This window comes from Telmatherina bonti (assembly GCF_933228915.1).
Source record: "Telmatherina bonti genome assembly, chromosome: 7".
Classification (NCBI taxonomy): Eukaryota; Metazoa; Chordata; class Actinopteri; order Atheriniformes; family Telmatherinidae; genus Telmatherina; species Telmatherina bonti.
Genome location: NC_136625.1, coordinates 26,813,741 through 26,838,867, shown reverse-complemented (window position 1 = coordinate 26,838,867; position 25,127 = coordinate 26,813,741). Strand labels below are relative to the sequence as shown.

Sequence of the window (25,127 nt, the reverse complement as noted above, 5' to 3'; positions counted from 1 at the left end):
TGTTGGACCTCATGCAAACCTGTTAAATCTGTCTGCAGGCCAGCTTCGTTGCAACTGGAAACCGAACTGATATTTCTCTGGAGGATCCAGACTTTTGGCAGAAATGGGCCAAGAAGGCCGAGTTGGACATGGATGCCATTAACGGCCGGGTACGACATACACTCTCATGAAGGACATATAAATACCTGTTAAAAGATGTGATGACGCCCAAACAAAACCAAAGGGAAAGATCCAACATTCCTCTGTATTTAGATATATTGCTCCAGAAATATATATCAGGCTGAAATACTCCAAACACGCACATACATTTGGTGTCCCCCTTATGGAGGTAGGGGCTTATAGTGGCATTTAAGTGTTAATCTCCACAAACTAGGAGGAAGAATGTGTGTGACAGGCTGAGAGCAGGAGACAGACAGGACAGGAGGGAGGCACAGAGAGAGGAAGAGAGAGATTAATATAGACAGTAGGGAATCTCCTCTCTTCCTTAATTACCCATGTTTCCCTGCTCTCGTGTGTGTGTTTGAGCGAGAGAGAGTAAGCTGCTTAGCTCCTCTTAACAGAGCGCTGATGCCTGGAGGGTACAGAGAGATCACTTAGGCTAGAGCTTACACATAACCAGAGAAAGACGACCTCCATCTCATTCTTCCACACATGTTGAGTGTTCTGCTTACTGGCATCTTGCATTCCCACTTTCCTTCCCTCTCTATGATTTTTTTTGTCTGTATGTATGTATTTCTCTCTCCTGCCGACTACTAGTTTCTGCACCCTCGCAGCTTCTCTTGTGGAGGACCCTCCACTGGAACACTTAATCCAGCTCTGCGTGCATGAATATGGGCCGTTCCCCTTGGGATTTCTTATTGTGTGATGTTAAAATGGAAATGACTGCAGCCCTTTGATAATTGTGGAGCTAACTGCTGCCCTGTTTGCGCATATTAATGGAATTGCAAGGGGGTGAAAGAAAATCAAATTAATTGAACAAAAAATGTAATTCATTAGACAACATAATTAATGCCAGTTTATGTTTGAGCAAGACAACATATTTCTCGGTGTCACAAATGAAGTGCAGGACCAGAAATCCAATTAATCTGATCCCGGCCAGTAGATGTCATGTACTTGCAGTTTTCACACCAGTCATATGACTCTGAATGTAAAACAAATTTCCAATTGGGCAACTTCAGGGGGGGTGCAACAGAAGGTATTTAGCATATTGCTATTGGTAGATTTCTGGCCATTTGTAACCAGGTTGTAAGTGAAGAGAGAGAAAATACATAAAGTAAAAGAACCTTTTTAGCCTATAAGAAGACTTAAACATTTTTTTAAATCATTTTTTCCAGAATACACTTGTTATTGACACACCAAGAGTAAGGAAGCAGACGCGGCACTACAGCAGCGTCAAAGAGGATGAAATGCTGGAGTTCTCGGAGCTGGAAAGTGACGATGATGAACCCAGCAAACCTTTATCCAAACAGCGTCGCCCTCAAGACAAAGCTCAGGGCTACCCCCGATCAGAGTGCTTCAGAGTGGAGAAGAACCTGCTGGTCTACGGGTATGTCTCATATTTTAATGCTTTTTGCTAAATCTGATTTTAAATCCTGATTTATATACAAAGTGAAATTCAAGCTCCTCAGATGGTGCAATGATATGAAGAGGGAAAAATATCTTTTTACCAAGATGAAACTTTGTTGATGTGTTTAGAAAGGATCATTTGAAGGTTGTGATGAGTACATGTGAACATTATCACTTGTCTTTGAAAGTTTAAACACAATATTTATAACATAATACAGAAACAGTTATCTGATATGTAAAGTTATAGCAGCATCACTGTATTCTAGCCAGAATGCAACTGTCCATCTGTGTGCATTGCTGTCAGTTTATTCTGTGCTGTGATGATCAAGCTGGCTCCTTGTGCATTTTAGTGAGAGTTAATCTTTGGAGTATTTTCCACACAAAATTGACCATGCTCTTTCCCCTCACAAAAACAAGGGAAACACCGGTAAACACATCATTCCTTCCCAAGGTGAAGAGCTCTAGAAGCAGCTGAAGTTGTTTGTTTGGGTCGATCTGGGCGACAGTGCAACACGTCTTTCTTTCCCAAGTATATATAGAAAATTTGTGCACTGGAGCTCTTAGCTTGTTTTAGGTGAAAAAAAAGAGCAAACAGTCCATCTCATTTTGTCCTGAAGTAAGAAAAATCCACCTAATGGTGTCGAAACGTGTCTGTTTTATGTGCATAAAAACCAGTTAGCTTTTGTCTGAAAGGGGTTGACGTGCATCAGATTAGTTGCTTTGGCCTCGTCTCTAGACCTCAAAGAAGACTAAGTTAGGTGGCTGCTGCTAGTAGCCTCACATTTCTAACTTGCATGTTAGAGGTAATCTGACTACAAAGACTGATCAGGTATGAATTCAGCATGATGAAGGTGGGCCATCAGAACATACCAAGGGTAGAAAGTTGCTGCATGATACAAAAGCAAACTGTTTAAGGATATCATGGATATGGAATTGGTTTGTGTGTTTCTCTGCAAAAGAACACACTGGGTAATGGGCACAGATAAAGTGATTTAGTAAACGGAAATCTTAGCAGTCCAGGCCATCAACACACAAGCCACTTAGGGTTGCTGCATCCTAACACACTCATGCCCACATACACACAAAGACAAAGTGTGCTTTATATAGTACACGCAAAGCAGCCTTGGAGAAAAAAGGGTGTTTAGCTCCCATGCTCATAATCGACTCTTAATCCTGTCTCACTCTCACCCACACGATTAAAAGAAACTCCCTGAATTTTACTCTGGAGGCCAGTTTTTCCTTCTAAGTTCAACTGTAATTTTGCTTCAGGAGAAGGTGGTTGATTTATGTTTAGATGTGTGGGTTTTTTTTTTAAAGTGTTTATGGATTATACATGGGAATGTGTTAATCTGTACAGTGACAGTGTAACACACACTTGTAGCAGTGCAAGCTGAATGTTACATGATTGCAGCATACTACAAACCATCAAACTGACACACTTGGCACTGATGGGGATTATTGAATGAGCCAGTCCATTTTCATGGCTGACTTGCGTGACGTGTGTAAGAAAGAACAGTGGTGCTAGTGAGATGTCAGCGTTGTTATTGTTACAGTCTAGTCTCGTGGCCCGAGGCTGTAGGACACAAAAACACACTGTCTGACTGAGCCTGTCATCTCTGCTCAGCCCCCTGTTGTCTTTTCTCATCGTCCATCTCTCTTACTCTAGCCCTCATCCACCATGTTACCCTTTTTTAAAAGGTTTGAAGTTAGACTGGTTCACATGGTTCAGTGAATATTGATAGGCAGAGTCTAGAAAAATGGCTGAATAGGAGTACGTGTATAATCCTGGCTCCTACATGAGCCAGTAGGATCTTGAAGCGGTGGGGGAGAAGGGCTGTGATCCATGAAAATGCACACAGGGGGGATGTCTGGATGGCACAAGTTAAGATGCCAGTTATAGTTAAGTCAGTGGTAAAATGCGCAGAATAATGACATCCAAGCACTCATCACAGAGTGTGGATGTGATAGTGCCAGAGCTGAGCGACTAAATGATGTGGATTTGTGTAAATATTCATGAAGGATGAGGGTCATGTCAGCCATGAAATGGTGGAGCACAAATTTAGAAACTGTCTGGCTGACTCACTAACATTATTAATGTTGTCTGCATAAAGTTAGCTTTTCCTTTCCAGAGTCTCCACACAAGATTACTAATAACAAAGTTAAGGAAAACAAAACTGCTCAGTTGCATTTTGTAGGTTGAAATTTGGTAAAGACAATATTTATTTTTCCATATTTCATTTAGGGTCATCGGATCGGTTTAGGATTATTTTCTATAGTCTTTAACAACTTATCTTAAATATTAGGTGTTTGATTTTGTTTCATGTATTTACCCCTTGTTTATTTTTAGTTGGGGAAGGTGGAGTGACATCCTGGCTCATGGACGCTTTAAACGCCCTCTGAAGGAGAGTGACGTGGAAACCATCTGCAGGGCCCTTCTGGCCTACTGTCTGCTGCATTACCGTGGAGATGAAAACATCAAAAGTTTCATTTGGGACTTGATCACCCCAAGCGAAGACGGGACGATGAGGACCCTGACCAACCATTCTGGTAACAGCCACACCTTATTTCCTATGCATGTAAAGTGCACAAATGCTCTGCAATGACATATAACCTACTGCTTTATTGCACTTTCCCCATTTTTTATAGTTTAAGACACGAACCTTGTTCCTTTACTAATTTTTTTTTATTTTCAACAGAACAATAACTTATAAACTTTTAGTCAGATACTAGCTGAAGCTATTTTTATTTTGTATCTGGAAATGATATTTTAAGTCCAATATACACCACCGGATTTCCTTGATGAAATATTAAAGTAAGGAGTCCTATAAACTTAACAAATAAAAAAAAAAAAAAAAAAACAAAAAAAAAAAAAAACACTCTGTAGTCTCTGTAGGGTCTTCTCACAACAACACTCGGTATGTTGACATGACTGTCAAAATCAGATAACTGGAAGAAACCAGATTTTGCAGTAAACTGATCTGACGTGTCTCCTTGCACTTCTGAAACGCAATATTAAAAAAAAAACTCTTGTCTACATTGATTAGTTAATTATTAGAATCCTTTTCAGCCGACGTGTGTATGGTAACCTCAGTCTTTGTAGAACATGGCAGGACCCATGGTCTTAGTGTTAGCTGCTAATGTGGGAGTTGGTAAACCTGTGCAATACATGTGATTACTGTTCTTTGTCTATACGCTACCTTCATGCTGGCATCATGTTTTTCCTTTATGGTCTGTTCACATTTGCTATGTTTACATGGGAGTTTTAATTCCTGTTTAATTCTGAATAAAAGTTAATTCCACTTTCAACAGATGAAAAACGACCATGTAAACACTAATGCAAATTTCTATTCGGAATTGATCTTAATTCAGATGTAAGTGTCTGGTTTATTCACATTTTAATTCCGAACTATTTAATTCCTCTGTCATGTAAACCTAAATTTGTAATAAAAATAGTGGCGAAACCGGTACTTATTATTTAGTTTTTACAAGTTACGACTGAAAAGACGAGAAGCAGGAAGCCAACTTTGTTTATTTCCGGTATACGTCATAACCCTTCCCATCCCGCCGCTCTAAAGAGGAATTAAGTGAGGACGTGTTTTATGTAAATGTTCATTCAGAATTATTTTCATGTAAACTCTTAGGAGAATACATTAATTCCGAATTATTTAATTCGGAATTATTAATTCAGAATTATAAAACATCATGTAACAGTAGCCATTGAGACTCCATTGTAGCAGGTTTGCTGTACCTCCACATATGTAAAAGAAAAAAACAACAGAATAAATCAGATATCTGGGTGTGCATGTAGAAAACCAGGGCAGCATTGTGAAGAAGTCTAGTGGTAATCTGATTTCTCATAACCAGGTTCCTGCCATTATCTGATGAAGAATATCAGATAATTCTATCTACATGGTCTCTTGCATGATCTGATAACTCCAGAAATCAAGAACTGCTGATAACCTGCACATGGAAACGCAGCGTCTCAAAGCAGAAGGAGCCAATAGCATGTGTTTTTATTTTTACAATGAGGGCTGCTAAATGACAAGAGGATCCCTTTTTAGCTGTGATTATCTGGGTCTACAAGTTCTTTAAGACCATGTTGGGCATGTGGTTTTAGAGAAATGAAGATGACAAATGAGGAGAAAACCGTTAGATTAACTTAGCGGTTTGCTTTCTGTGCATTCATTATATACACAGAACAGCCAATCGTACTGTGCCGATCACAACACCTATTCTATGTATTGAATCTTTTTTGTTTGGATGATGTTTCCAGCTGTTCAAAACATGGTCATAACAGGAAAGCATGGAAAGCAACATAACCAGCAGTCTCTTTCAATGAGCCTCTCCAATTGTTTAATGTGACACTTGACACTTTGTTGATCTTCTGTCCCTCTAAAATTAAGCACGTATTGTTTTAAATGCGGTCAGCTCACATCAAACATGTTGTAGCCAAGATCACTGGTCTGTAGACTGGTTTCAGAAAGTGATACAAGTATTCGGCAGTATAGTGACCAGATTATATCTGTTCCTCTTTTAAGATGGCAAAATGTGTACATACCCCTAAGTTTTACAGATCTTTCTATATTTGTTTGAAAAACCTACCAGTTGTTTACCATGCTCTGTTTTTCTCTTGCTAGGTCTGTCTACTCCTGTTCCCAGAGGCAGGAAGGGGAAGAAGGGGAAGTCCACAGCGCCACCTCCACAGATGCCACGAGCTGATTGGCTGGCGAGCTGCAATCCTGACCACTTACTGCAAGAAGATAGCTACAAGAGACACCTGAAACATCACTGTAACAAGTAAGACTCTTTCAAATGTTCACGCACACTTGAAACACGATGGCAGCTTTTATAAGAGCCAGGAACATGGGGTCATGAACGGTGTATTTGTAATAAACTGGTGATGTCAAAGTGTTTTGGATACAAAGTGAATGAACTGTTGCTTTAGAAACATTAATTTAAGGCGCAGGTCTGTTTAAGCTTAGACAAATCGCAACCTAACCAAAGCAGCACTTTCATCTTCGTCCTCTCATACGCGCACGTTCGCTGCCGTATGTCTGTGGTCAGCGTGCTCTGCTGTTGTCAGGGAGAAATGCCTCCTTGCCCCCTTCCAGATTCAATTCCAAGGGTTTTTTCTTTTTTCTTGAGAAGTTTGAGTATGTGTCTGGCTACGTGCCAGGCCAGGTGCTAGGCAGGCAGACCTGTTGGAAGTGGGTGAAAGACGTGCACAAACACAGACACACACATACACACACTTGGGGGTGATTATGTGGTGCCATCTGCTAGGCTGGAGCACAGCGTTGTGTGGCTAATCAGGCCTGGCACATTGATGGATGAGCACACACAGGCTGCCAACAAACACACACACTAAAACTTGTTATGCCATTGATGCACAAACACACACACTCGGAATGAGTTGCAAATGACTGTCTTCATACCCTTCCCCCTCTCTTCAGTGCCTCTCCAAACTTTCTGCTCCCTCCCTTGCAGCAGAGCTCCATCCTTTCAGTTGTGCTCCCTTCTCCTCCCACTCATCTCCTCTCCCCCCTGCCTCCCCCCCTCTGTCTTCTGTTCCAAACACCACTGGCATTAAATCCTGGTGACAAATCTGGTGACAAATGTTTACAGTGAAACAGATCTTCCAGATAGCAGTGTTTCCAGTGTCAGGAGATCAAGTCTGACTCTCATTCGCTCTGACTAGAGTAATTCATTTCACCAGCAGATACGTTTAAAGCTTTTTCTGATGCGCTGTATCTAGTTTGGATCCAGGGAAGATGACCACTCATTTGATTTAGTAAAAGTAAACTTGCTTTATTGTCTAAAAAGGAAAATATGGCATTTTGGGGAAAACAAAAACTGAAAACTCTGAAATGCAGAACATTAAGACTGTTTAAAGAAAACATGTAAAGTTGAATAGTAAGAAAAGAAGAAGAACCTTTCTGTGCTAAAACTAAATCTACTTTAGTAGGGTAGTCATCAGTAAACAGAAAAATGGACCTGGACAGTAATAATAATGTTATTACTTTATTAGTCCTTTCTTTTCATTTAGATCGGGAGATTCATGTGTTACTGTAAAATTTAAGTGGAATACAGGCCATAATTTCCAAGAGTCATAATTGTGAAAATGTCAACATCTTGCACAAGTGGGAAGGACCTGTAAGGTAATGAAGTACATAACGATACATAAATCTGTTTTGTTATTGATGCCAGTAAGTTACAAGCAAGCCATCCATGTATTGTTAGACTTGTAATGGCATGTTCCGTGATCCACGGTTGTCTTTTCTCGTCACCCCCCCTGGACAACACATTTACAGCTAAAATGCATAAAGCTGAAAAGTTTTTCCCCTTTCAGTTTCACTATTACGGCGAAGCAACATGGCAGCCTTCTGTTGGGTGCACTGCCACATATGTATTTATAAATAACTTATCCTAAGCTACATGAACGCCCTCATTTTGATGCCATTTTAATCAGACTTCAGGAAAATCCATATTTATGAAATCAATGCTTGATTTTTGCTAATAAAAAGCCTAATAATCTACACACTGTACCTTTTAAGATAATTTGTTAATGGGAAGACAATTGTGTTTTTATTTGGTAATGTTATAATTTTGCCCTTATAAAATTAAATAAAAAATAAGCATCACAAATTTTTTGTTGTTGTTTCTCAGGGTTTTGCTGAGAGTGAGAATGCTGTACTATCTGCGACAGGAAGTCATAGGCGACCAGGCGGAGCGCATCCTAGATGGAGCAGACACCAGGTTAGTAAATGTCTTATGCAACTTTCCATTATGTCTCTGTTTCTGAAAGAGGACAAATACCAACAGAGTGCGACCTTTTTTTTCCTCCCCCTTTTCTTCTTTAACAAGAGAGCTGTTTGCTCTTCATTTTAGCTCATCGTTGCCACATGTGGTATCTTTATGCTTGGTTTTACAAAAGCTTGGATATCCTAAAGCAGGACCTGGCATCCCAGTTGTCATTTCTTTTGTTATGAAAAAGCCGGAACTGTACTGGAAAGATGTTATTTTGAAGTTGTCATACTTTTATTTTCCTTTTTAATTATCCCACATTCACTTGATGATGCAAACTGATTTTAAGTAGAGAAGAGAAGTCAGTAATGCTATTCAGAAGAATCATTTTCCTAGAATACATGCGGCTGGGAAGGCTTTGTGTCTGAAATGCATCACAAAAGGAAGTTGAAACAGATATTTATGAGAGTAATGAATTATTAGTAAAGTGTATTTCAGTCTATTCTAGTGGCCTGTTTGGCAGGATTCTTCCTAGTCTGACAGATGAGAACACATTTATCTGAAGAAAATTAGCTTTTCAACATTTTGACCCAGTTATATATTTATATATATTTTTTTTAGTCTATTAGCATTTGGCACCAGGCCTCATACTGAATTGTTGCTGATGTGAAGGTTAGACGAGGTGCTCACCTTGACTGTTTTCTTCATCTGAGCCTGACAGCTCTTTCATTGCTTTATGCTTCTTATCCTCTCACTATACTCCTCCTGCCATCTATCCGTCCCTTTTTTTTTTCTCTGCAGTGCACTTTAGTCTCATCTCCCATCCCCCTCTCACCCTGCCACCCAGATGTGAACGCATTTATAATGTGGAGCACGTGCACTCAAAGTTGGTCTGTCCCACCTCCCCCCTTTGTCCCTCCCTCTGCTTGATGGCTACTGTGACAGACCCAAGTGTGTGTGTGTGTGTGTGTGTGTGTGTGTGTGTGTGTGTGTGTGGGTTTGTCAGCGCGTGCCAGACAAGAGCATACGGGGTGCCATCGTGCCAACATATGCCAGGGGGATTTAGCATGCCAGTCTTGGCGTGCACACGTGTGTGTGTGTGTGTGTGTGTGTGTGTGTTGCCAAGGCCAGGCATGCTGCTGTTTGCAGAGATAAGGGACTGTTTCCCTGGTTTCTCCTCTCCTCCTGTCACCCTCTGTCTTTCTGCTCCCATTGTGCATCTTACCCTTTCTCCAATAACTAGCTGGAAACACCATTCTCTTTCCATAATGGAGGATTTTTGTTTGTTTTGGAGCCACAACTAAATAAATAGAGCAGTTTCATAATGTAACTATTTGGGGTTCATTTGCACAATTTAACAAACCAGGTATGTCTTTGGTTGGTTTTTGTCGTCATAAAGCTGGATTAGAGGAGCGTCTGCAAGGTCATAGTCTGAGTTTAGGTTCTGTGGTGAGGGCGTCATATTTTGTTTCATTTTAGCAAAAATCTGTAGAATTGAGGGTCATATAGCTGGAAATCCATAAAGCATTTATACAGTTATATATTTTGATATTTATACATATCAGCACAATTTCAGCTTGTGTAAATAAACAAATTTTTTAACTTGAAGATTGATAGAATACTTTTTTTCAACTAAATACTTTGGAGAAAAAAAGTAAATTTTGATGCTCTAAACTGAGAATGAAACAAACACATTAATGCTGAACAGTAGTGAGGTCAAACCTTTTTAATTGTCACAAGTTCATACATGCAGACATTCGACTTGATCATCTGGCGGCTGCGCTGCTGCTGGAAATTTATTTATCAGTTTCTTGATAACAGTAAGCTGCGTTAACGGAGTAAAACCATCGACCTACAGTTAAATTCATCAGAAAATGTCACCCTATTGAATGAGAAATATTGCTTTGATACCTGAAACAACCTGTAAATCTTTTCCAGGTGTCCTTTTCAGCACGACAGAGAGGAATTTTAAAACATTGCAAAACTTGACATTTCCCATCTATAAACTGGAGTAAATAAGAGACTCGTGCTTCAGTGAAATCTAGTGAACCCAAAATGAAAACAACTGTTTTATCCTTTTCGACCTTGCAGATGATCTGGCACAAGTTGGGTTCCTGTAGCTGAGAAACCAGTCGCCCTTCAGGCTGGAATAAGTTGACAATTTCACAAGCTCCAACGATTGTTTGTTAAAAAGTGTTTAAAAACACAAAGGTTTTACTGTTCTTCAGTAAAACCTGTCATTGCCAGTAAAAGACCGTCATTGCCCCTTATTTTATAATAGTTTTTCCTCTTATTTTAAAGTAAATCTTTGCCTTTCAGAAGCTGAAAGTACAAATATGTTTCCTTCAGTTGTTATTTTCTGATTCCAACACAAATGAATCACAACCGGACTTCTGCTGCTTACTTTCCTGTTCAGAATGGAAATGTGATGCTGACGACTGACTGAAGCAAACGACACACAACAGAGTTCGATTTGAAAATCAGTGATGTTTGTCTCTGCCGCAGTGTGTTGGATATCTGGATTCCTCAGCCGTTCCATGCTGAGGTCCCAGCTGACTGGTGGGACAGCGAGGCTGACAAGTCCCTGCTCATCGGCGTCTTCAAACACGGTAACCGACACACACCAGCTCACTCGGGCTCTGTTCACACAGATCCTCACCTTCTTGCATGGCAGCCATAACACACCCAACATACACACAACTACACACTCCGATAATGTCAGCACCTTCACACAGACACTTCAGTGGTTTCCAGCAGGGTAAGCATCACACAAGTGGTTACACACTGGGTGAGCGCATGCACACACATACCACCCGCTTCTGCTGCCACCAGTTGATTGGTGTTGCTATGGTAATGGCGATATGCAGCTGGCAGGCTTAGTGTGCAGTTGGGAGTGTGATTGATGGCTGTTTTCAGCACTGGCTGAGTGTGTACACACACACACACACACACACAAGGTGTTACAGGTGTTTATGCCATAAACAAAACTAACCTCACGGTCTTCACTCTCTTTTAATTCTGGAGCTGGTTATTGGGATCATCACTGAAACGACCTCCAGTCTATCAGTGGCCCACCTTTGCTCCTTAATGTCAGTCCCACAGTTAAAGCGATCAAGCTGTTTCAAGTGAGTTTGCTTTGGATGGAGACCTTCATTCATATTAATTTGGCATAATTGTCATAATTTTTCCATCATTGCCACCTTCTATGATTCAATTAGGACACATACACACAGAAGTGCACACAGTGCAATACAAAAGGGCTCACCCGTAGTTAATCATAATCCTTATTCACCAGGGAGGCCCTTCAGGGGGACTAACACACATACTGACTGTGTGTGGAAACACACACGGGCACACAAAACAATGCTACACACATCCAGGAGAGTGATGGCCTATAAAGGCCCCGATGATTAACGTTTGGCTGCGGGCGCAGAGCCATGTGTGTGAGATGGAGTGACGGTTAGGAACAATGCTTTACGTCTTTTCTAATTGAAATGTGATGGAGAGAAAGAAAGAGGGAGGGATGAATGAAAGGTTAAAGACTATGTGGTGTGGTTATACTGTCCCTCCTCTTCCTCACCTGCCTCATGTTCCCTCTACCTCTCATCTTTCTTCCTCCATCTTTGCCCCCCACCACCCCCGTTCCTCCTTGTTTTTCTCTTTCCTCCTGTTTCTGCCCCCCCTTCATGATGTGTCTCAGTAGGATCTGCACATTCTAATCTGTTCTGCCTGAATGCTCCTAACGGACAAACACGCACAGTTTCTCACACCCAGTAGCTCACTTTCAGACTTCACAACACACACTCTTTTCTCTTCTTCCTGTCTTGCGCTCTTTTTTTTTGTTGGTTTTTTTTTTTTTTTCCCCTCAACACAAATAAGCACCTGCAGGCTCACTTGGATCAGCACACACTCAGTACACGCATCTGCAGAGCCGAGATGAGTGTACACGGAAACACACACACTGGCTGTCTTGTCAGCAGCTTGCTCCTGGGGTCTGCCCTTCTGCTGCTGTTTTTATCTGTTCCTTCATTTAATGTGAATGCTTTGTGTGTGTGTGCAAATGTTTCGACTGCGTCTGTCTGTCTAAAATCAAACTAGAAAGCATAACTTATTTCCCGCTGCTTTCTAGTATTTTTTTTTTTTTTTAGCTGCATGTGTGTTAAAAATAACCTTTTATCACTCAGAAGCAAATAAGCAGCTGAAACCGAGTTTGTAGCCTCTTACACCTCCAGGCGCCCGTATTCCTAATCTCTTTATCTTTCTCTCCAGGCTACGAGAAGTACAACTCCATGCGTGCCGACCCCACCCTGTGTTTCTTGGAGCGAGTGGGCATGCCAGACGCCAAAGCGATTGCCGCTGAGCAGAGGGGCTCTGACATGATGGCAGATGGTGTTGAGGGGTAAGAGAGCAGGCATCATGACCAAAAAGCAGCTCTTTGCTGGACCATCCTTCCAAAATACTTTACTATCATCATTGTGGATTATTCCTGTTATGAAGCGTTGTCCAGTGCCTTTTGCTTTTCACCTTTATCAACACAAAACTTTGTCTTTGTCCCTAAAATCTAGTCAACATAAAAAATTACTTCAATTAACATTCTTTTCAGAAGTCACTTTTCCTGATTATGCCTATTACTCTCCGTAGGGAGGATGAGGATCCAGAGTATAAACCACTCCGTATGCCCTTCAAAGATGACCTGGATGACTTCACTAATTCTCCCCTGGATGACAAAGATGACACAGTTGAGGGTGAGACTGAAGGTAAGAATGGGTTTTATGGAGTTTGCTTTTATAGGATAAAGCATAAAAAAGGATTTTTTTTAAAGTAATAAGAACAACAATCCATTATTGGCCCAAAAAAGTCACTGTTATTAATCTGTAAAACAAGTGATGGCATTAAAACAATTACATATCTTCTCTTTGTAGTAAATTCTGGTGAAAACGGTCAGTGCGCACCAGCTGTGGGCGGAGCTTCTGGCTCCAATGAGCGACTGTATTGGCCTGCAGCCTCGGCACTGACGGCTCGTCTGCGTCGCCTCATCACAGCTTACCAGCGCTCCAACCGAAGAGAGCAGCTCCGCCAGGAGGCACTCAACCGACCTGATGGTCGCAGGCGACGACGCAGGGAGTTCCTGCCTTCGATTGCCATGGTTCCTGAAACAGGAGGAGGAGCAACCTTCATCCAAGATGGCTCGGGGGTGTTTATGGCAGAAGGAAGCCCTTATCTGGCAAAAGGAAACACTTACTTTGCCAAAAGTAGTCAGTTCATGCCAGAGGCTTCACCAGTGCTGACCGGCAGCCCCCTGTCTGATGGAGCCATGTATTACAAGGAGAGAAGACAAAGGTAGTTTTATATTAAAGATCAACATAAATGTTGGGTTTTTCAGTCCCACATTGCGATGCTACAATAATACAACATCCTAAACATTCTTCAAAATTACATAAGAATAATAATCTAATAACATGCTACTTTATGGTGTTTGAACCTTCTCTCTTACGTTTTTCTCAGATGGACGCGTCGCGAGGAGGCAGATTTCTATCGTGTTGTGTCAACCTTTGGAGTTGTCTTTGACATCCAACGTCAGAAGTTTGACTGGACACAGTTCAGAGCTTTTGCTCGGCTGGACAAGAAAACGGACGAGAGTTTGGAGAAATATTACTATTCATTTATTGCCATGTGTAAACGAGTCTGCAGGATGCAGGTCAAGACTGAAACGGGTAAAAAGGAGCTTTATTTTGCTGCTTGCTAGAAACTTATGGTAGGAATTGTGAAGTAAACAACCTTTGTTCATCTTGGCTTGCTAAGGAGGATGCTGTGTTTTCTCTTCCCAGAACTCCCAGATCCAACCTTGATCATCGATCCCATCACAGAGGAACGAGCATCTCGCACCCTCTACCGCATCGAGCTGCTTCGCCGCATCAGAGAGCAGGTCCTTCCTCATCCGCTGCTCTCTGAACGCCTCAAGCTCTGCCAACCCTCCCCAGACCTCCCAGAGTGGTGGGAGTGTGGACGTCATGACAGGGACCTCCTTTTGGGGGCCTCTAAGCATGGCGTGAGCCGCACAGACTATCACATCCTCAATGACCCAACCTTGGCCTTTCTGGAGGCACACCAGCGCTTTACCAGTCAGCGAGGGACTGGTGTTGGCATGGGGGCCCAGGGAGAGCTCACTAAAGCTGGGATGGGAACTGCAGAGACCACCTCTGTTGCACTTCTCACTCCTGCAGAGCTTGCAAGTGCTGAAGCTGCTGCCAAACTTGCTGTTAATGCAGCTAAAGAGGAGGAAGCAGAAGGGAAGGACATAAAGGTAGAGGAAGGGAAAGCAGAGATGGAGGTAAAAATGGAAACGGAGGAAGCAGATGCCAGTAACATTCCATGTACTAAGACTGAAAGCCTTGATGTGCAAAAGGAAAATCAGGGAGATGTCAAAGAAGGGAAGGATGAGACCGTTGCATCACCTGCTAAAGAGGTCAAGACAGAAGAGGCCCAACCAAAGGTAGAAAAAGATGAGCTGGAAGCGCTGAAAGAGGAGCAGAAAGGCGATGAAGACACAACTTTGAAACCAACAAATGGCCAAGACAAAAGCTCGATGGAGAAAAACAGCCTGAGTCCTGAAGACGATCTCAGCAACCAGAAGGACGCAAGCACCGAGCACCCAGAACAACCAGACTCCTCCCCTCAAGAACTGCAGCGCCACAAGACTGCAGAGGAGGAAGATGGGGAAGAGAAGGAGAACCCAGAGTCTCTTAGATCTCCAAAGTCTGCTGACACCGAGAAGAGCCCCGAGGAGGAAGAAGAGGAGCGGATGGATGAAGATGACAAATCTGAGAAATCCTCTCAAGCTGAAGGTAATTGCCTTTGTTATCCAGTTTTTTGTTCAAATCCATTATGGCTGAACCCCACACTCAGTCACAGGCCTAGTTCTCAGTCTGAGCTTCGCCCTCCGGGCCCGTCAGTGTTTTACTAAGAATTAGTTCCAGTGAAGGAGAATAAAACCAGTTTTGATCCTTTGATAATAACTTGGGAGCACTGTCTAAACGAAGGGTTGGAACCTGATTTTTCTTTCTCTACATGAAGCGAGTGCTGCTTCAGAGCAGAAGAACTTTGATGAGGAGAGTATCGCTTCTCTGAGCACGTCCGTTCGGGATGAGACTAGAGATGGGTTCTGCCCTGATGACCTACAAGAAACATCTGCACTGCAGGCCTTGCAGGACCGTACTTATGGCTTCTCATTCTGGCCTAAGGTGAGACTCTAGGGTGATGATTTTGCTTTATTTTTCCACATGTTGGCCGAATTTGCCGATGTTTTATTGAGATGCATGTGTGTGCAGGGAAGACAAATGTGTGGCCCATTGGCTGTTCCAGTCGACTCCATCCCTGTCATGAAAGTAGTTCTGCTTGAGCCAATGAGGAGTTAGATTGTTTGCTTTCTCCCAAAAAATAAGTGCACATTGTGTTGCATTGTGATAACTAAAGTAAAAAGCTCAATTTTTTTTTAAAAAGAAACGTTTGACTCAGGGTAGATTTTCTTTCGTTGAATAAACTTGCATAATAATCATCACCTCTTTGTTCTTTTGTCGCTCAGGATCGAGTGATGATCAACAGGATGGATAATATCTGTGAGGCGGTCTTAAAGGGCAAGTGGCCTGTCAACAGACGCCACGTCTTTGACTTCCCCAGCAATCTCTTGCCAGGTCATGGCTCCACAGCAAGCACGGCGGCTGTAGCCATGGTGACTGAAAGCCCGTTGCAGAGGCGGAGCCTGGCTGAGCTGACGATGGCTGGCATCCATACACCATACAGTGGGAGTGAGGATAAAACGCTGTCACCCCAGGTTCATGTAAGTGCACACATGGTTAATCCCCCTTATAATCCATAAAAAGACATTGATTACAGCCTTGCAGATATTTAAGTTACTGAAAGGAAAGCTGTTTAGCTGAATGGCGTTGTGTTTATTTTCAATGCCTCATCAGTTCTTACCACTCAGGATCCTCGGTAAGTCACTGCTTTTGGCTGGAAAAATGAGCAAATGACCTTGTGTTACAGGATGATGCTCTGAGTCTGACGCTGCCTCGACAGAGGAGGAGGAGGAGGAGAAAGATAGAGATTGAGGCGGAGAGGGCAGCCAAGAGACGTAACCTAATGGAAATGGTGGCTCAGCTGAGGGAAAGTCACGCTGCTGCTGAGACTCAGAACCAGGCTATAGACCTCACCAAGGTATTCACAGCAACCTGCTCAGTCCTTGATTTGACTCGTTACAAGCTAGCAGTTCCAGAGATTCAATGTAAAACTTTGTCATCAAAGTTTATGCTGATTTCCTGAAACGTATTTTTCTCATCAACAGGGAATGCACCACCACCACAAGGCCTCTCCCTCATTGGCTGGCTTCCCCAGTGGCATGGTGACAAACCCCTCCCTCAAGGCCCAAATGGAGTTGCTGCAAATAGCTCCTCCCTCAGGGCACAGAGCCAATGGTTTTTTAGAGGCTGACCTCCCCATCATAAGAAGGAGGCGGGGCCGCAGGAAAAATGTGGAGGGCCTGGAGCTCCTGTTTATGGGCAACAAGAGAGCAGGAGGGGTATGCAGCATAAACACTAAGCTTACACAGACAGATGTGATTCTCAGTTGTGTGCTGGTCTACATTAACCTCCTCTTTTCCTGTATGACACATTTAGGATGATGCTGATGGGGCAAAGGCTGCAGGTGTGGATGGGGCTCAGGAAGCTGCCCGTCCACATAGAGCCATTACTGTGCCCGAGCAGAGTCCCAGCGCCAGATCTCTGGCCTCAGGCAGCCTGGATGAGGAAGATGCGGCAGTTTCCAACAAAGATCTAGGAGAGTGGCTGAGGCAGCACCCAACATACAGCATGGACATGGCTGGATTTACACCAGTAAAACCCCTTTCATCTTAATCTTCCTTGTTTTTCATTTTTCTGGAGCTAAAGCAAGATTTTCTTTTTGTAATATTTTGCTGTTTTCCCTCTTGCGGGTCAATAAACTTACATTTTCCCTCATCTCCCTTTGTTTTGTCTTCTCACTACAGAAGAATGAGGATTTGCTGCTATCTCAGTTCTCTAAGCCCAAGCAGAAACGCCACCGCTGCCGAAACCCCAACAAGATTGACATCAACACCCTGACGGGGGATGAGAGAGTTCCTGTGGTCAACAGACGAAATGGGCGCAAGGTAAAAACAGCCGTTCCCAAACACCTGCTGCGCAAGTGGCTTGTCGACACGACCTGTTTTAGCAGTTTTATTTGTCCTTCAAGAGAAATTCATGTCATCCTCGTGTCCTTTAGATGGGTGGAGCCATGGCTCCACCAATGAAGGAGCTTCCCAGGTGGTTACTGGAGAACCCAGAGTTCTCTATCGCTCCTGATTGGACAGACATCGTCAAACAATCGGTTGGTAACAAAAGACAACTTATTCTGGTTCATCTTAAATGTCTGGTGCAAACTTTTTAACCAAAAGTCCACCTTCAACAGGGTTTCCTCCCAGAAGCCATGTTTGACCGCCTTCTGACAGGCCCTGTGGTGAGAGAGGAGGGTGTGCGTCGTCGAGGGCGACGGCCCAAATCTGAGATTGCCAAAGCAGCCGCCGCTGCACAGGCAGCAGCCGCCGCTCAGGCAGCACAGGCATCATTGGCCACCGCTGCTACATCTGCAGGTACAAACCACTGCTTAACCAATCAGTTAAACACACACCAGTAATTTTCATTTCATAGGAAGATGGTTGCTGTTACAGTCGAGTAGGAGGTGGAGTCTCTTTGTTGTTACATCTGTGTTTATATACAGAGGATATTGAGCTCTTTTTAACTGTGTCTGCAGGAGGAATCAACCCTCTGCTTCTGAACAGTCTGTTTGGAGGGATGGACTTGTCTTCTCTCCAGAGCCTCCAGTCTCTTCAGCTGGCCGCTGGTCTGATGGCCTTCCCGCCTCCCGCCGACCCCAAACAGACTGCAGCCAATGCCGCCGCCGCTTCCATGCTGCCTCTCATGCTGCCAGGTATGGGAGGGTTGCCGAATATGGCCACCGCCCTCCCCAACATGTTCAGCCTCGGGGGGTTATTTGGCAGTAACCTGGCGACGGCCGCTGCTGCTGCCACCTCTGCATCCAACGTCGCCGCCGCGGCAGCAGGGAACACCAATGGAACAATGGAGGGAGAAGATGGAGAGGAGACAAAGAGGAAGAGGGATGGGGAGGAGAAAAACGAAGGAAATGGTGACAAGGGGCAAGAGGAGGATGAGGAGGCAGAGGGAAATGATGAGGGAGTAAAGAAGACAAAGAAGACGGAGGGTGAAGGCGGTTCAGAAAAAATGGAGAAATCACATGACGTCACCGCGGCTCCTAAGATCCAAGCTGCTGATTCTACAGCGGTGTCCATTAATGGAGATGCAGCGGCCCTGCTGGCCGCTGCTGGCATGTCTGCCAATTCCCTGGCTTTCAACCCCTTCCTCCTCTCCACCATGGCCCCTGGCCTCCTCTACCCCTCCATGTTCCTGCCCCCGGGCCTCGGAGGACTCAGCCTGCCCGGCTTCCCCACAGCCTCCACCCTGGCCGAGCTGCAGAGCGCCATGGCCGGAGCACTGGGGGGCAGCGGCATGACCTCAAACCCTCCCAGAAACGAGCAGGAGGACAAGAAAGGGAGGGCAAAACCTGCAGAAGAGGAAGAGGAGGATGAAGAGTGTGAAGCAGGAGGAGCAGAAAGTGACTTGGCAGAGGAGAAAGAGGGAGGAGAAGAGGGTGAAACAGCAGGTGAGGAAGAGTGTGCGGAGGAAGGAAGGATTGGAGGAGAGGAGGAGGCAGCAGCGTCTCCGCCGAGAGGCAAAAGTGACTGAAGTAACAGGAAAAAACTGACTGGCCTTGAACATTTCCTCCCCTCACCACGTTTACACACCTCTAGCAGAAATATCCAAACAATTATGAACTCTGTTTTCTTTTCTTCATGCTTTTGTTGATTTTTTTTGTGTTCCTTTCAGTCTTTGTTTTGCCATGTGTATTTACTATGCGTCAGAGAGGACGAGGTGTGTTTGTATTAAGTTAAATCTCTCTGATCAATAGTTTAGTCAGGGAAACTCCTCAGCCGCTCGCTCACAGCCCGGCTCTTCTTCAAAGACTGTTTCTTTCTCTGGTTGGCTTGTGTGCGCTGTGAACTGCTCACACACTTTCCTTTTCCACAATCCTTCAAATAAGACTTCCCAAATTTCCAATAGTACTATTATTATTATTATTATTATTATTATTATTATTGCTGCTTTCAGCTCATGTCCTTTTTTTTTAATTTTTTTTATTTTTGCCTTTCACTTTGTCTGGACTGTTTTGTTGTTGTTGGTTGTTGGCAGCATTTCATCAAAACAGGAAGAAACGCCCTTCGTCTGGGCTTTTCCTAACATCAGTTCTCAAAAAGAAACAGCATTACAGCTAACCCAGCTGTCTGTCTGACAAAGCTGCTGCAAAAGGAATTGTGGGTAATGGAGTCCTTCTGCTCTGTTTCAGAGCAGTTTTGTTGTTAGTTCTCACATATCAGACCAGACTTCTGATGAGGAAGACGAACCAGGCTGGCGTAAAGCTCAGTCTCTCTCACACACATCCAAATGCATACTTGATTGTGAAGCCGCACCTACACACACACACACACACACAAACATACACACACACACACACATTCAGGTGTCTACCACTACACACACACACTAAACCCTTCTCTGTGACTGTTGTCTCCATAACTGTTTTCCTTTATGAGTGTATGTATGTGTGTGTGTGTGTGTGTGTGTGCACGCTGAAACAATACTGTTAAACCCAGTCCCACACTGAATACCCGTCTCAAGTCTTTCCACTGCCACATTTGAATTCCATCTCTCTTCAAGTCGGCTTGGGTTTCTTGCTGAATGAGGTGACGGGCAGGCTGGGTCTGCCGCCAGTCGTGTCTTCTGATTGGTCCACCTCATGCTGCCGAAACCGGCCGTTCAGAGTCGTCTGTGAATGAATTTGGAGCGGCGGTCTGCACAGGGATGTGATGTTTCAGGTTTATTCTGTAAAGGGGGCCCCATGCTTTTGTTTTTTATGTATATTTTCCTCTCCCCCTGTTGCTGCCACATTAAATTTTCTTTTACTTCATTTACATCCCGGTAGTTCTAGACCAAGTGCTGCTCCCTAGTGACCTTCTGTTTTAAAGACTGTTGCTCTAGTCACACACACTGACACCAGGCCTGGCCAAACAGGACTGAGACACATTTTTTCGACAGAGTTGGAAATTCACAAGTTTGTACATGAAGTTCAACTCTGGTCGCTGAGTTAAGTTTGTTTTAAATACTTGAAAAGCGCAAGTGGCGCTTGATTTGATCCCCCAAAGGCCAGTTCAAGTGTCTGAGAAAAATCAAGTGCTGCAAGTGGTTCAAATATTTGACATTACATTCAAACACACACACACACACGCTGTGGCCAGGTCTTAACGTTTGCTATCACAGCCAACCCAGCAAATGCAGGGAGAGAAGCGAGTCAGGGGGGGAGAGAACAGTTCTGGCGTTCCCCTTCAAAGATCCTCATTCTCCTCTCTTAATGCTGAGACAGCAATAACCAAGGCAGCTTTTGAATGTTCCAGCATCACTTTCCCAACAAAACACACACACACACAATATGAGTAACCACAAGTGTCGTTTGAATAGATAAACTAAAACTGTAAATGATGACGTAAGAACTGCAATCGATTTTTTTGTCTCACTCTGTTCCTGTTGATGCACTGGTGTTAAAGAGTAAAAATAATCAGGTACCTTTATTACTTAGCTACTTTTCTTGAAAAAAAGAGGACTTTTTGTTACTTTTAGCCAGCAAGCTGAAGAGCATTACCTCAAAATTCTTATCTAGCCTTGAAGTTTACAGACATACCATGTAAATGTTTTTTTTTTCTTTTGGTGTGTGTCTTTTTGTTTTTTCTTTTTTTTGTTTTTGTTTTTTGTTTTTTTGAGACATCATGTATGATGACTTGTAGCTATGATGCTTTTAATAAAAGTGAATCATGATATTCGCCTAGGAAACCAATGCTCAGTGTTTCTCGTCATTTGTACCACACAGATATGGTGTTTACATTACTGCTGTCATTCATCAGTGTATCCATCTCTGAGAACTGACAAACTTCCTGTCATACAGAAATAAACTGGTTTTTAATAGTTTTTGCAGATTCAAATTATAACATGGCAGTAAAAACTTTGTACAAACTTCCACCTGGATTTCTACACATTGAGTTCTTCCTGACTGGTCCGCTTGAGCTCCAATAGATAAGATTTGAAGTGTCTGAATAGCCACGTTCACACCTCTCCACAGATGGTCTGTGGGGTTTAGAGTGTCTGTTGTCTCGGCCTTTTAAGGACAGTCAGATTTGTTCTGAAGTCACTTTACTTTGTCTACAAGCTTTGGTTCAGTCAAGCAGAAAGTTTAATCTGGGTGCAGCACTAAGGAGCAAGCTTTTTTTTCCTTAATGGAAATAAAGGAAATTAAGCTCTGTAGATGTGAGCTTCCCCTTGATGTATCGAGTCGTGTTTAACATGATAGGAGGAAGAAGGGGAGGAGCAGAGATAAGAGGCTGGCAGAGAGTGAAGAGAAGGGGATAAAGGATGGATACAAAAGAAAACTGCAACTACTGTGCAACCAAAACAACTTTCACAGCTGTAAAATCACTTCAGGAAACCTCTTATGGCAGGGCTGGGCGACGCCGGTCCTCGTAGGCCTACAGATGTTAGGAGTTTCCCTGGTGCAATAAACCAGACTGCTGGGTAATTAGCAGACGTGCAGAGTTTGATTTCGAGCTCTGCTAACTAATTCGGATGTGTGTTGGGTGTCTCCTTAACATTTGCAAGGCTGTGAGTTTTGGGGACCGGAGTTGCCCACCCCTGTCTCACAGCCTCTGTAAGAAGGCAAAGTAGAGAATCATCAGGAGCACCTATAAGACAAAACAAAAAATCGCGTGCATGAACAACTCTTCAGCAAACCTATAATACATGCGAGCTAGTTCAGCCGCTTCATCCCATGTGATCTGTCTCAAATATTCATTCATGCCCAGACTGGATCGGTATCAATCAGTCCGATCTAGGTCTATTTAAGCTTCACTCTTTCCTCTCTTGTAGGCACTGGTAAAGAGAGAAAGTTATTTGCAAATAGTGATGCAATATGAGCCTGACCACCACACTACAATGCCCCGTAAAGCTCTGCAAGTTGTCTGACTGAACAGTAGTTATTTGCAACTGACACACCATGGAGTAGATTTTCTACTTTTGGATCCATTCCACATCATTTCAGTCTCGCTGCACTGTAAAGCATTTTGGTCTACCTGCTTTTACCATGTGCTAATACATACATTTGACCTTGACCTTGCTCATGGAAACCCTCTACCCAGAATGTTGCTGCATTCATGCTTCACTGTATCAGCTTGTGACATGCAGTTCATTTTGTTGTACACAGCAGAGGGCTGAGGTGCAGATTTGTCTGCATTATTTTTAACCTTAATCTGTTTATTGCTGGAGTATGATCCAAATGACCTCTGATGACCCAAAAGTGTGAGGAGGTTGCAAGTGTTTTAAGATGATGCAGATAAACATAAAAATGTGTGGAGTTTCAGGAAACTGGGTGCATATTTGTGGGAGCATAACTTCCTACGGTGTCAGCTTTAATTTAGTAACAATGCAGAACTATTACGGCTGAGGTAGCTGTATATCACACTGGAGGAAATTGAAACCCAAAAGGATCATGTGGCCTTTTAATCCAGTATGACAGACTCCTAGCAGTCTGTTGTGTTTCATACGGGATTCTTCAGCTGAGACCCAAAAGGGCCTAAATGCATTACTGCACTGATGTTTGTCTTTCAGCTGGTTTTCCCCTCTGCAGAACAGCGCACCATGTTAGTCACTGTTATACCTTTAGTCCTGTCCCTTACCAAAGCCTTTCTATGTTACTGTAAAAATTAAGACGATGACATACCTTTGTTTTTGTTTTTTTCTTATAAACTAAATCAACAAAACCTATTAGTCACTCCTACATTCCTTGGCGATGTGTTGTGTTTACACTAAGCCAGAGCTGACAGAATATCAGAATGTATTAGTTTGAATAACAGTAAAACAAGGAGATAAAAAGACGTCACAAATCATGTGAAGGTAATATAAGATAACTGGAAACTGGTGGATTTTCATGGTGTGTGTGTGTGTGCATGAATGCGTGCACATGTGCATGCAGACTGCTCCAGCCAGCCATCAGAAATGTCCTCTCTCCCACAGGAGCTGCTAACAACTCACAAACTGACAAGCTTCACTGTGTCTGTTTTTGTGTCAGTAAATGGACAATATGTGTGAGTTTGAGCTGTTCTTTTCTTGGACTAACAAACTTCCAGCTTTAAACTGAACTCCTGTGTTGGAATGAAAGCAATGAAAGGGAAGTATGTTATGTTATGTAATAGGTCCTTTGTATAAATCACAAACAACTATCAAACCATATTCCAGGTCCCCTGAACTTGGAGCAAATCCTGTTCAATTGCTGTGGTTAAAAAAAAAAAAAAAAAAATCAAGAATCTGGCACTGACACTTTATTTTAATGAGGATTTTCACAAACAAAATAAATAAACATTACAAAGGTTTAAAAATCAAAACACCCTGCCAGATTATTAACTAAATGATTCTGGATTATTGGATGGTGAAACCGCTTTGCCACCTCTGCCGCATGACTCTCCTGAGAGGAAACTGGTTCTGATGATCATGATCATGGACAGCCTGCAGTCTATCCATCATAAAGAATTTAGAGGCTTTTACCCAAGTAAGAAAACGCTTCAATATCTGCTGACCACCTGAACAGAAAAGAAGTCCCCTGGAGGAAAGATGGAGGAGACTAAATCAGGTTGTCTGGCCACAATAACCAGGTATGTTTAGGGGAGTAAAGATGAAACATGGTGCCGTTTGAAGCACGGTGGCGGTAGCTTCATGCTTCATTGCTGTTTTGCTGCCACTGGAACTGATGCATCACACAAAGTTGATGGTAAAAATAAGAAAAGAGACGACCTCTGAATTCTTCAGGATAACCTGAAACCATCTGGTATACAGATGAAAACTGCTTCGTAAATGAGAAATGGACCTCTCTAAAGCTGGTTCATAGATCCAACACACCTACGACCTACCTTTTACAAAGTCCCAACACCGATCTCCTGTTTTTATGGTGACTGAAAGTTGAGAAGAGAGAATTGTCAATCAGTCTGAATATTGATGTCACTTAGCAGAAACTACAGAGCCTGAACGTTCGCTGATGCAATAATTCTGCAGCATATTCACAGTTTTTAGACTGATGGTTCACTAAATAATTATGCTGATTTGTCCCTTTTATGTTGTTGCTTTTAGAAGCCGTCTGGACTGAATAAAAGTCTACAGAACGTCTTTATATCAAACAGAAGTGTGTGTGCTAGTAAGGGTGTGTTTACTCTTGCAGATGGTAGAGAGGTGAAGCTTGTGTGTGTATGACAGACGTCTGGCCTAATCGCTTGCAGAAGGAAGTGGGACGTGAAATCTACCAGCCGCCCCATGCTACTCACACACACACACACACACACACACACACACACACACACACACACACACACACGTGCATGGACTGACCCACCAACGCGGCATGCAGCCCTGTCATCTACCCTCACTTCTTTTCCCAGGAATTCACCAAAACCTGGGAAGATTTTTCTTGGTTTACTGAGATACACACTGCTGCGCACTTTGCTTCAAAAGTAATTTGATACCACGATGCAATTCTTTCTTTCACATTGATTAAGTAAACAGAGTAATGCCCTGGGTTTGTGTCCA

At 43.1% G+C, this 25,127-nt stretch overlaps 1 protein-coding gene across 1 annotated transcript in view; it reads left to right on the top strand.

Annotated features, from left to right (window-relative positions):
* Positions 1-19,193, top strand: part of chd7 (chromodomain helicase DNA binding protein 7) — a gene marked incomplete at its 5' end in the record, with an annotated part of 56,561 nt that extends 37,368 nt beyond the window's left edge. The window contains 20 exons of the mRNA XM_079243338.1: positions 39-149; positions 1,335-1,546; positions 3,914-4,113; positions 6,204-6,363; positions 8,233-8,322; positions 10,816-10,919; positions 12,580-12,709; positions 12,952-13,067; positions 13,233-13,650; positions 13,816-14,024; positions 14,139-15,155; positions 15,385-15,551; positions 15,893-16,147; positions 16,354-16,524; positions 16,652-16,885; positions 16,983-17,198; positions 17,351-17,491; positions 17,605-17,709; positions 17,791-17,971; positions 18,133-19,193. Coding sequence (XP_079099464.1) covers positions 39-149; positions 1,335-1,546; positions 3,914-4,113; positions 6,204-6,363; positions 8,233-8,322; positions 10,816-10,919; positions 12,580-12,709; positions 12,952-13,067; positions 13,233-13,650; positions 13,816-14,024; positions 14,139-15,155; positions 15,385-15,551; positions 15,893-16,147; positions 16,354-16,524; positions 16,652-16,885; positions 16,983-17,198; positions 17,351-17,491; positions 17,605-17,709; positions 17,791-17,971; positions 18,133-19,142 — 5,247 coding nt within the window. The 3' untranslated portion in view covers positions 19,143-19,193. The remainder of the gene's footprint in view (positions 1-38; positions 150-1,334; positions 1,547-3,913; positions 4,114-6,203; positions 6,364-8,232; positions 8,323-10,815; positions 10,920-12,579; positions 12,710-12,951; positions 13,068-13,232; positions 13,651-13,815; positions 14,025-14,138; positions 15,156-15,384; positions 15,552-15,892; positions 16,148-16,353; positions 16,525-16,651; positions 16,886-16,982; positions 17,199-17,350; positions 17,492-17,604; positions 17,710-17,790; positions 17,972-18,132) is intronic.
* Positions 19,194-25,127: the final 5,934 nt, after the last annotated feature.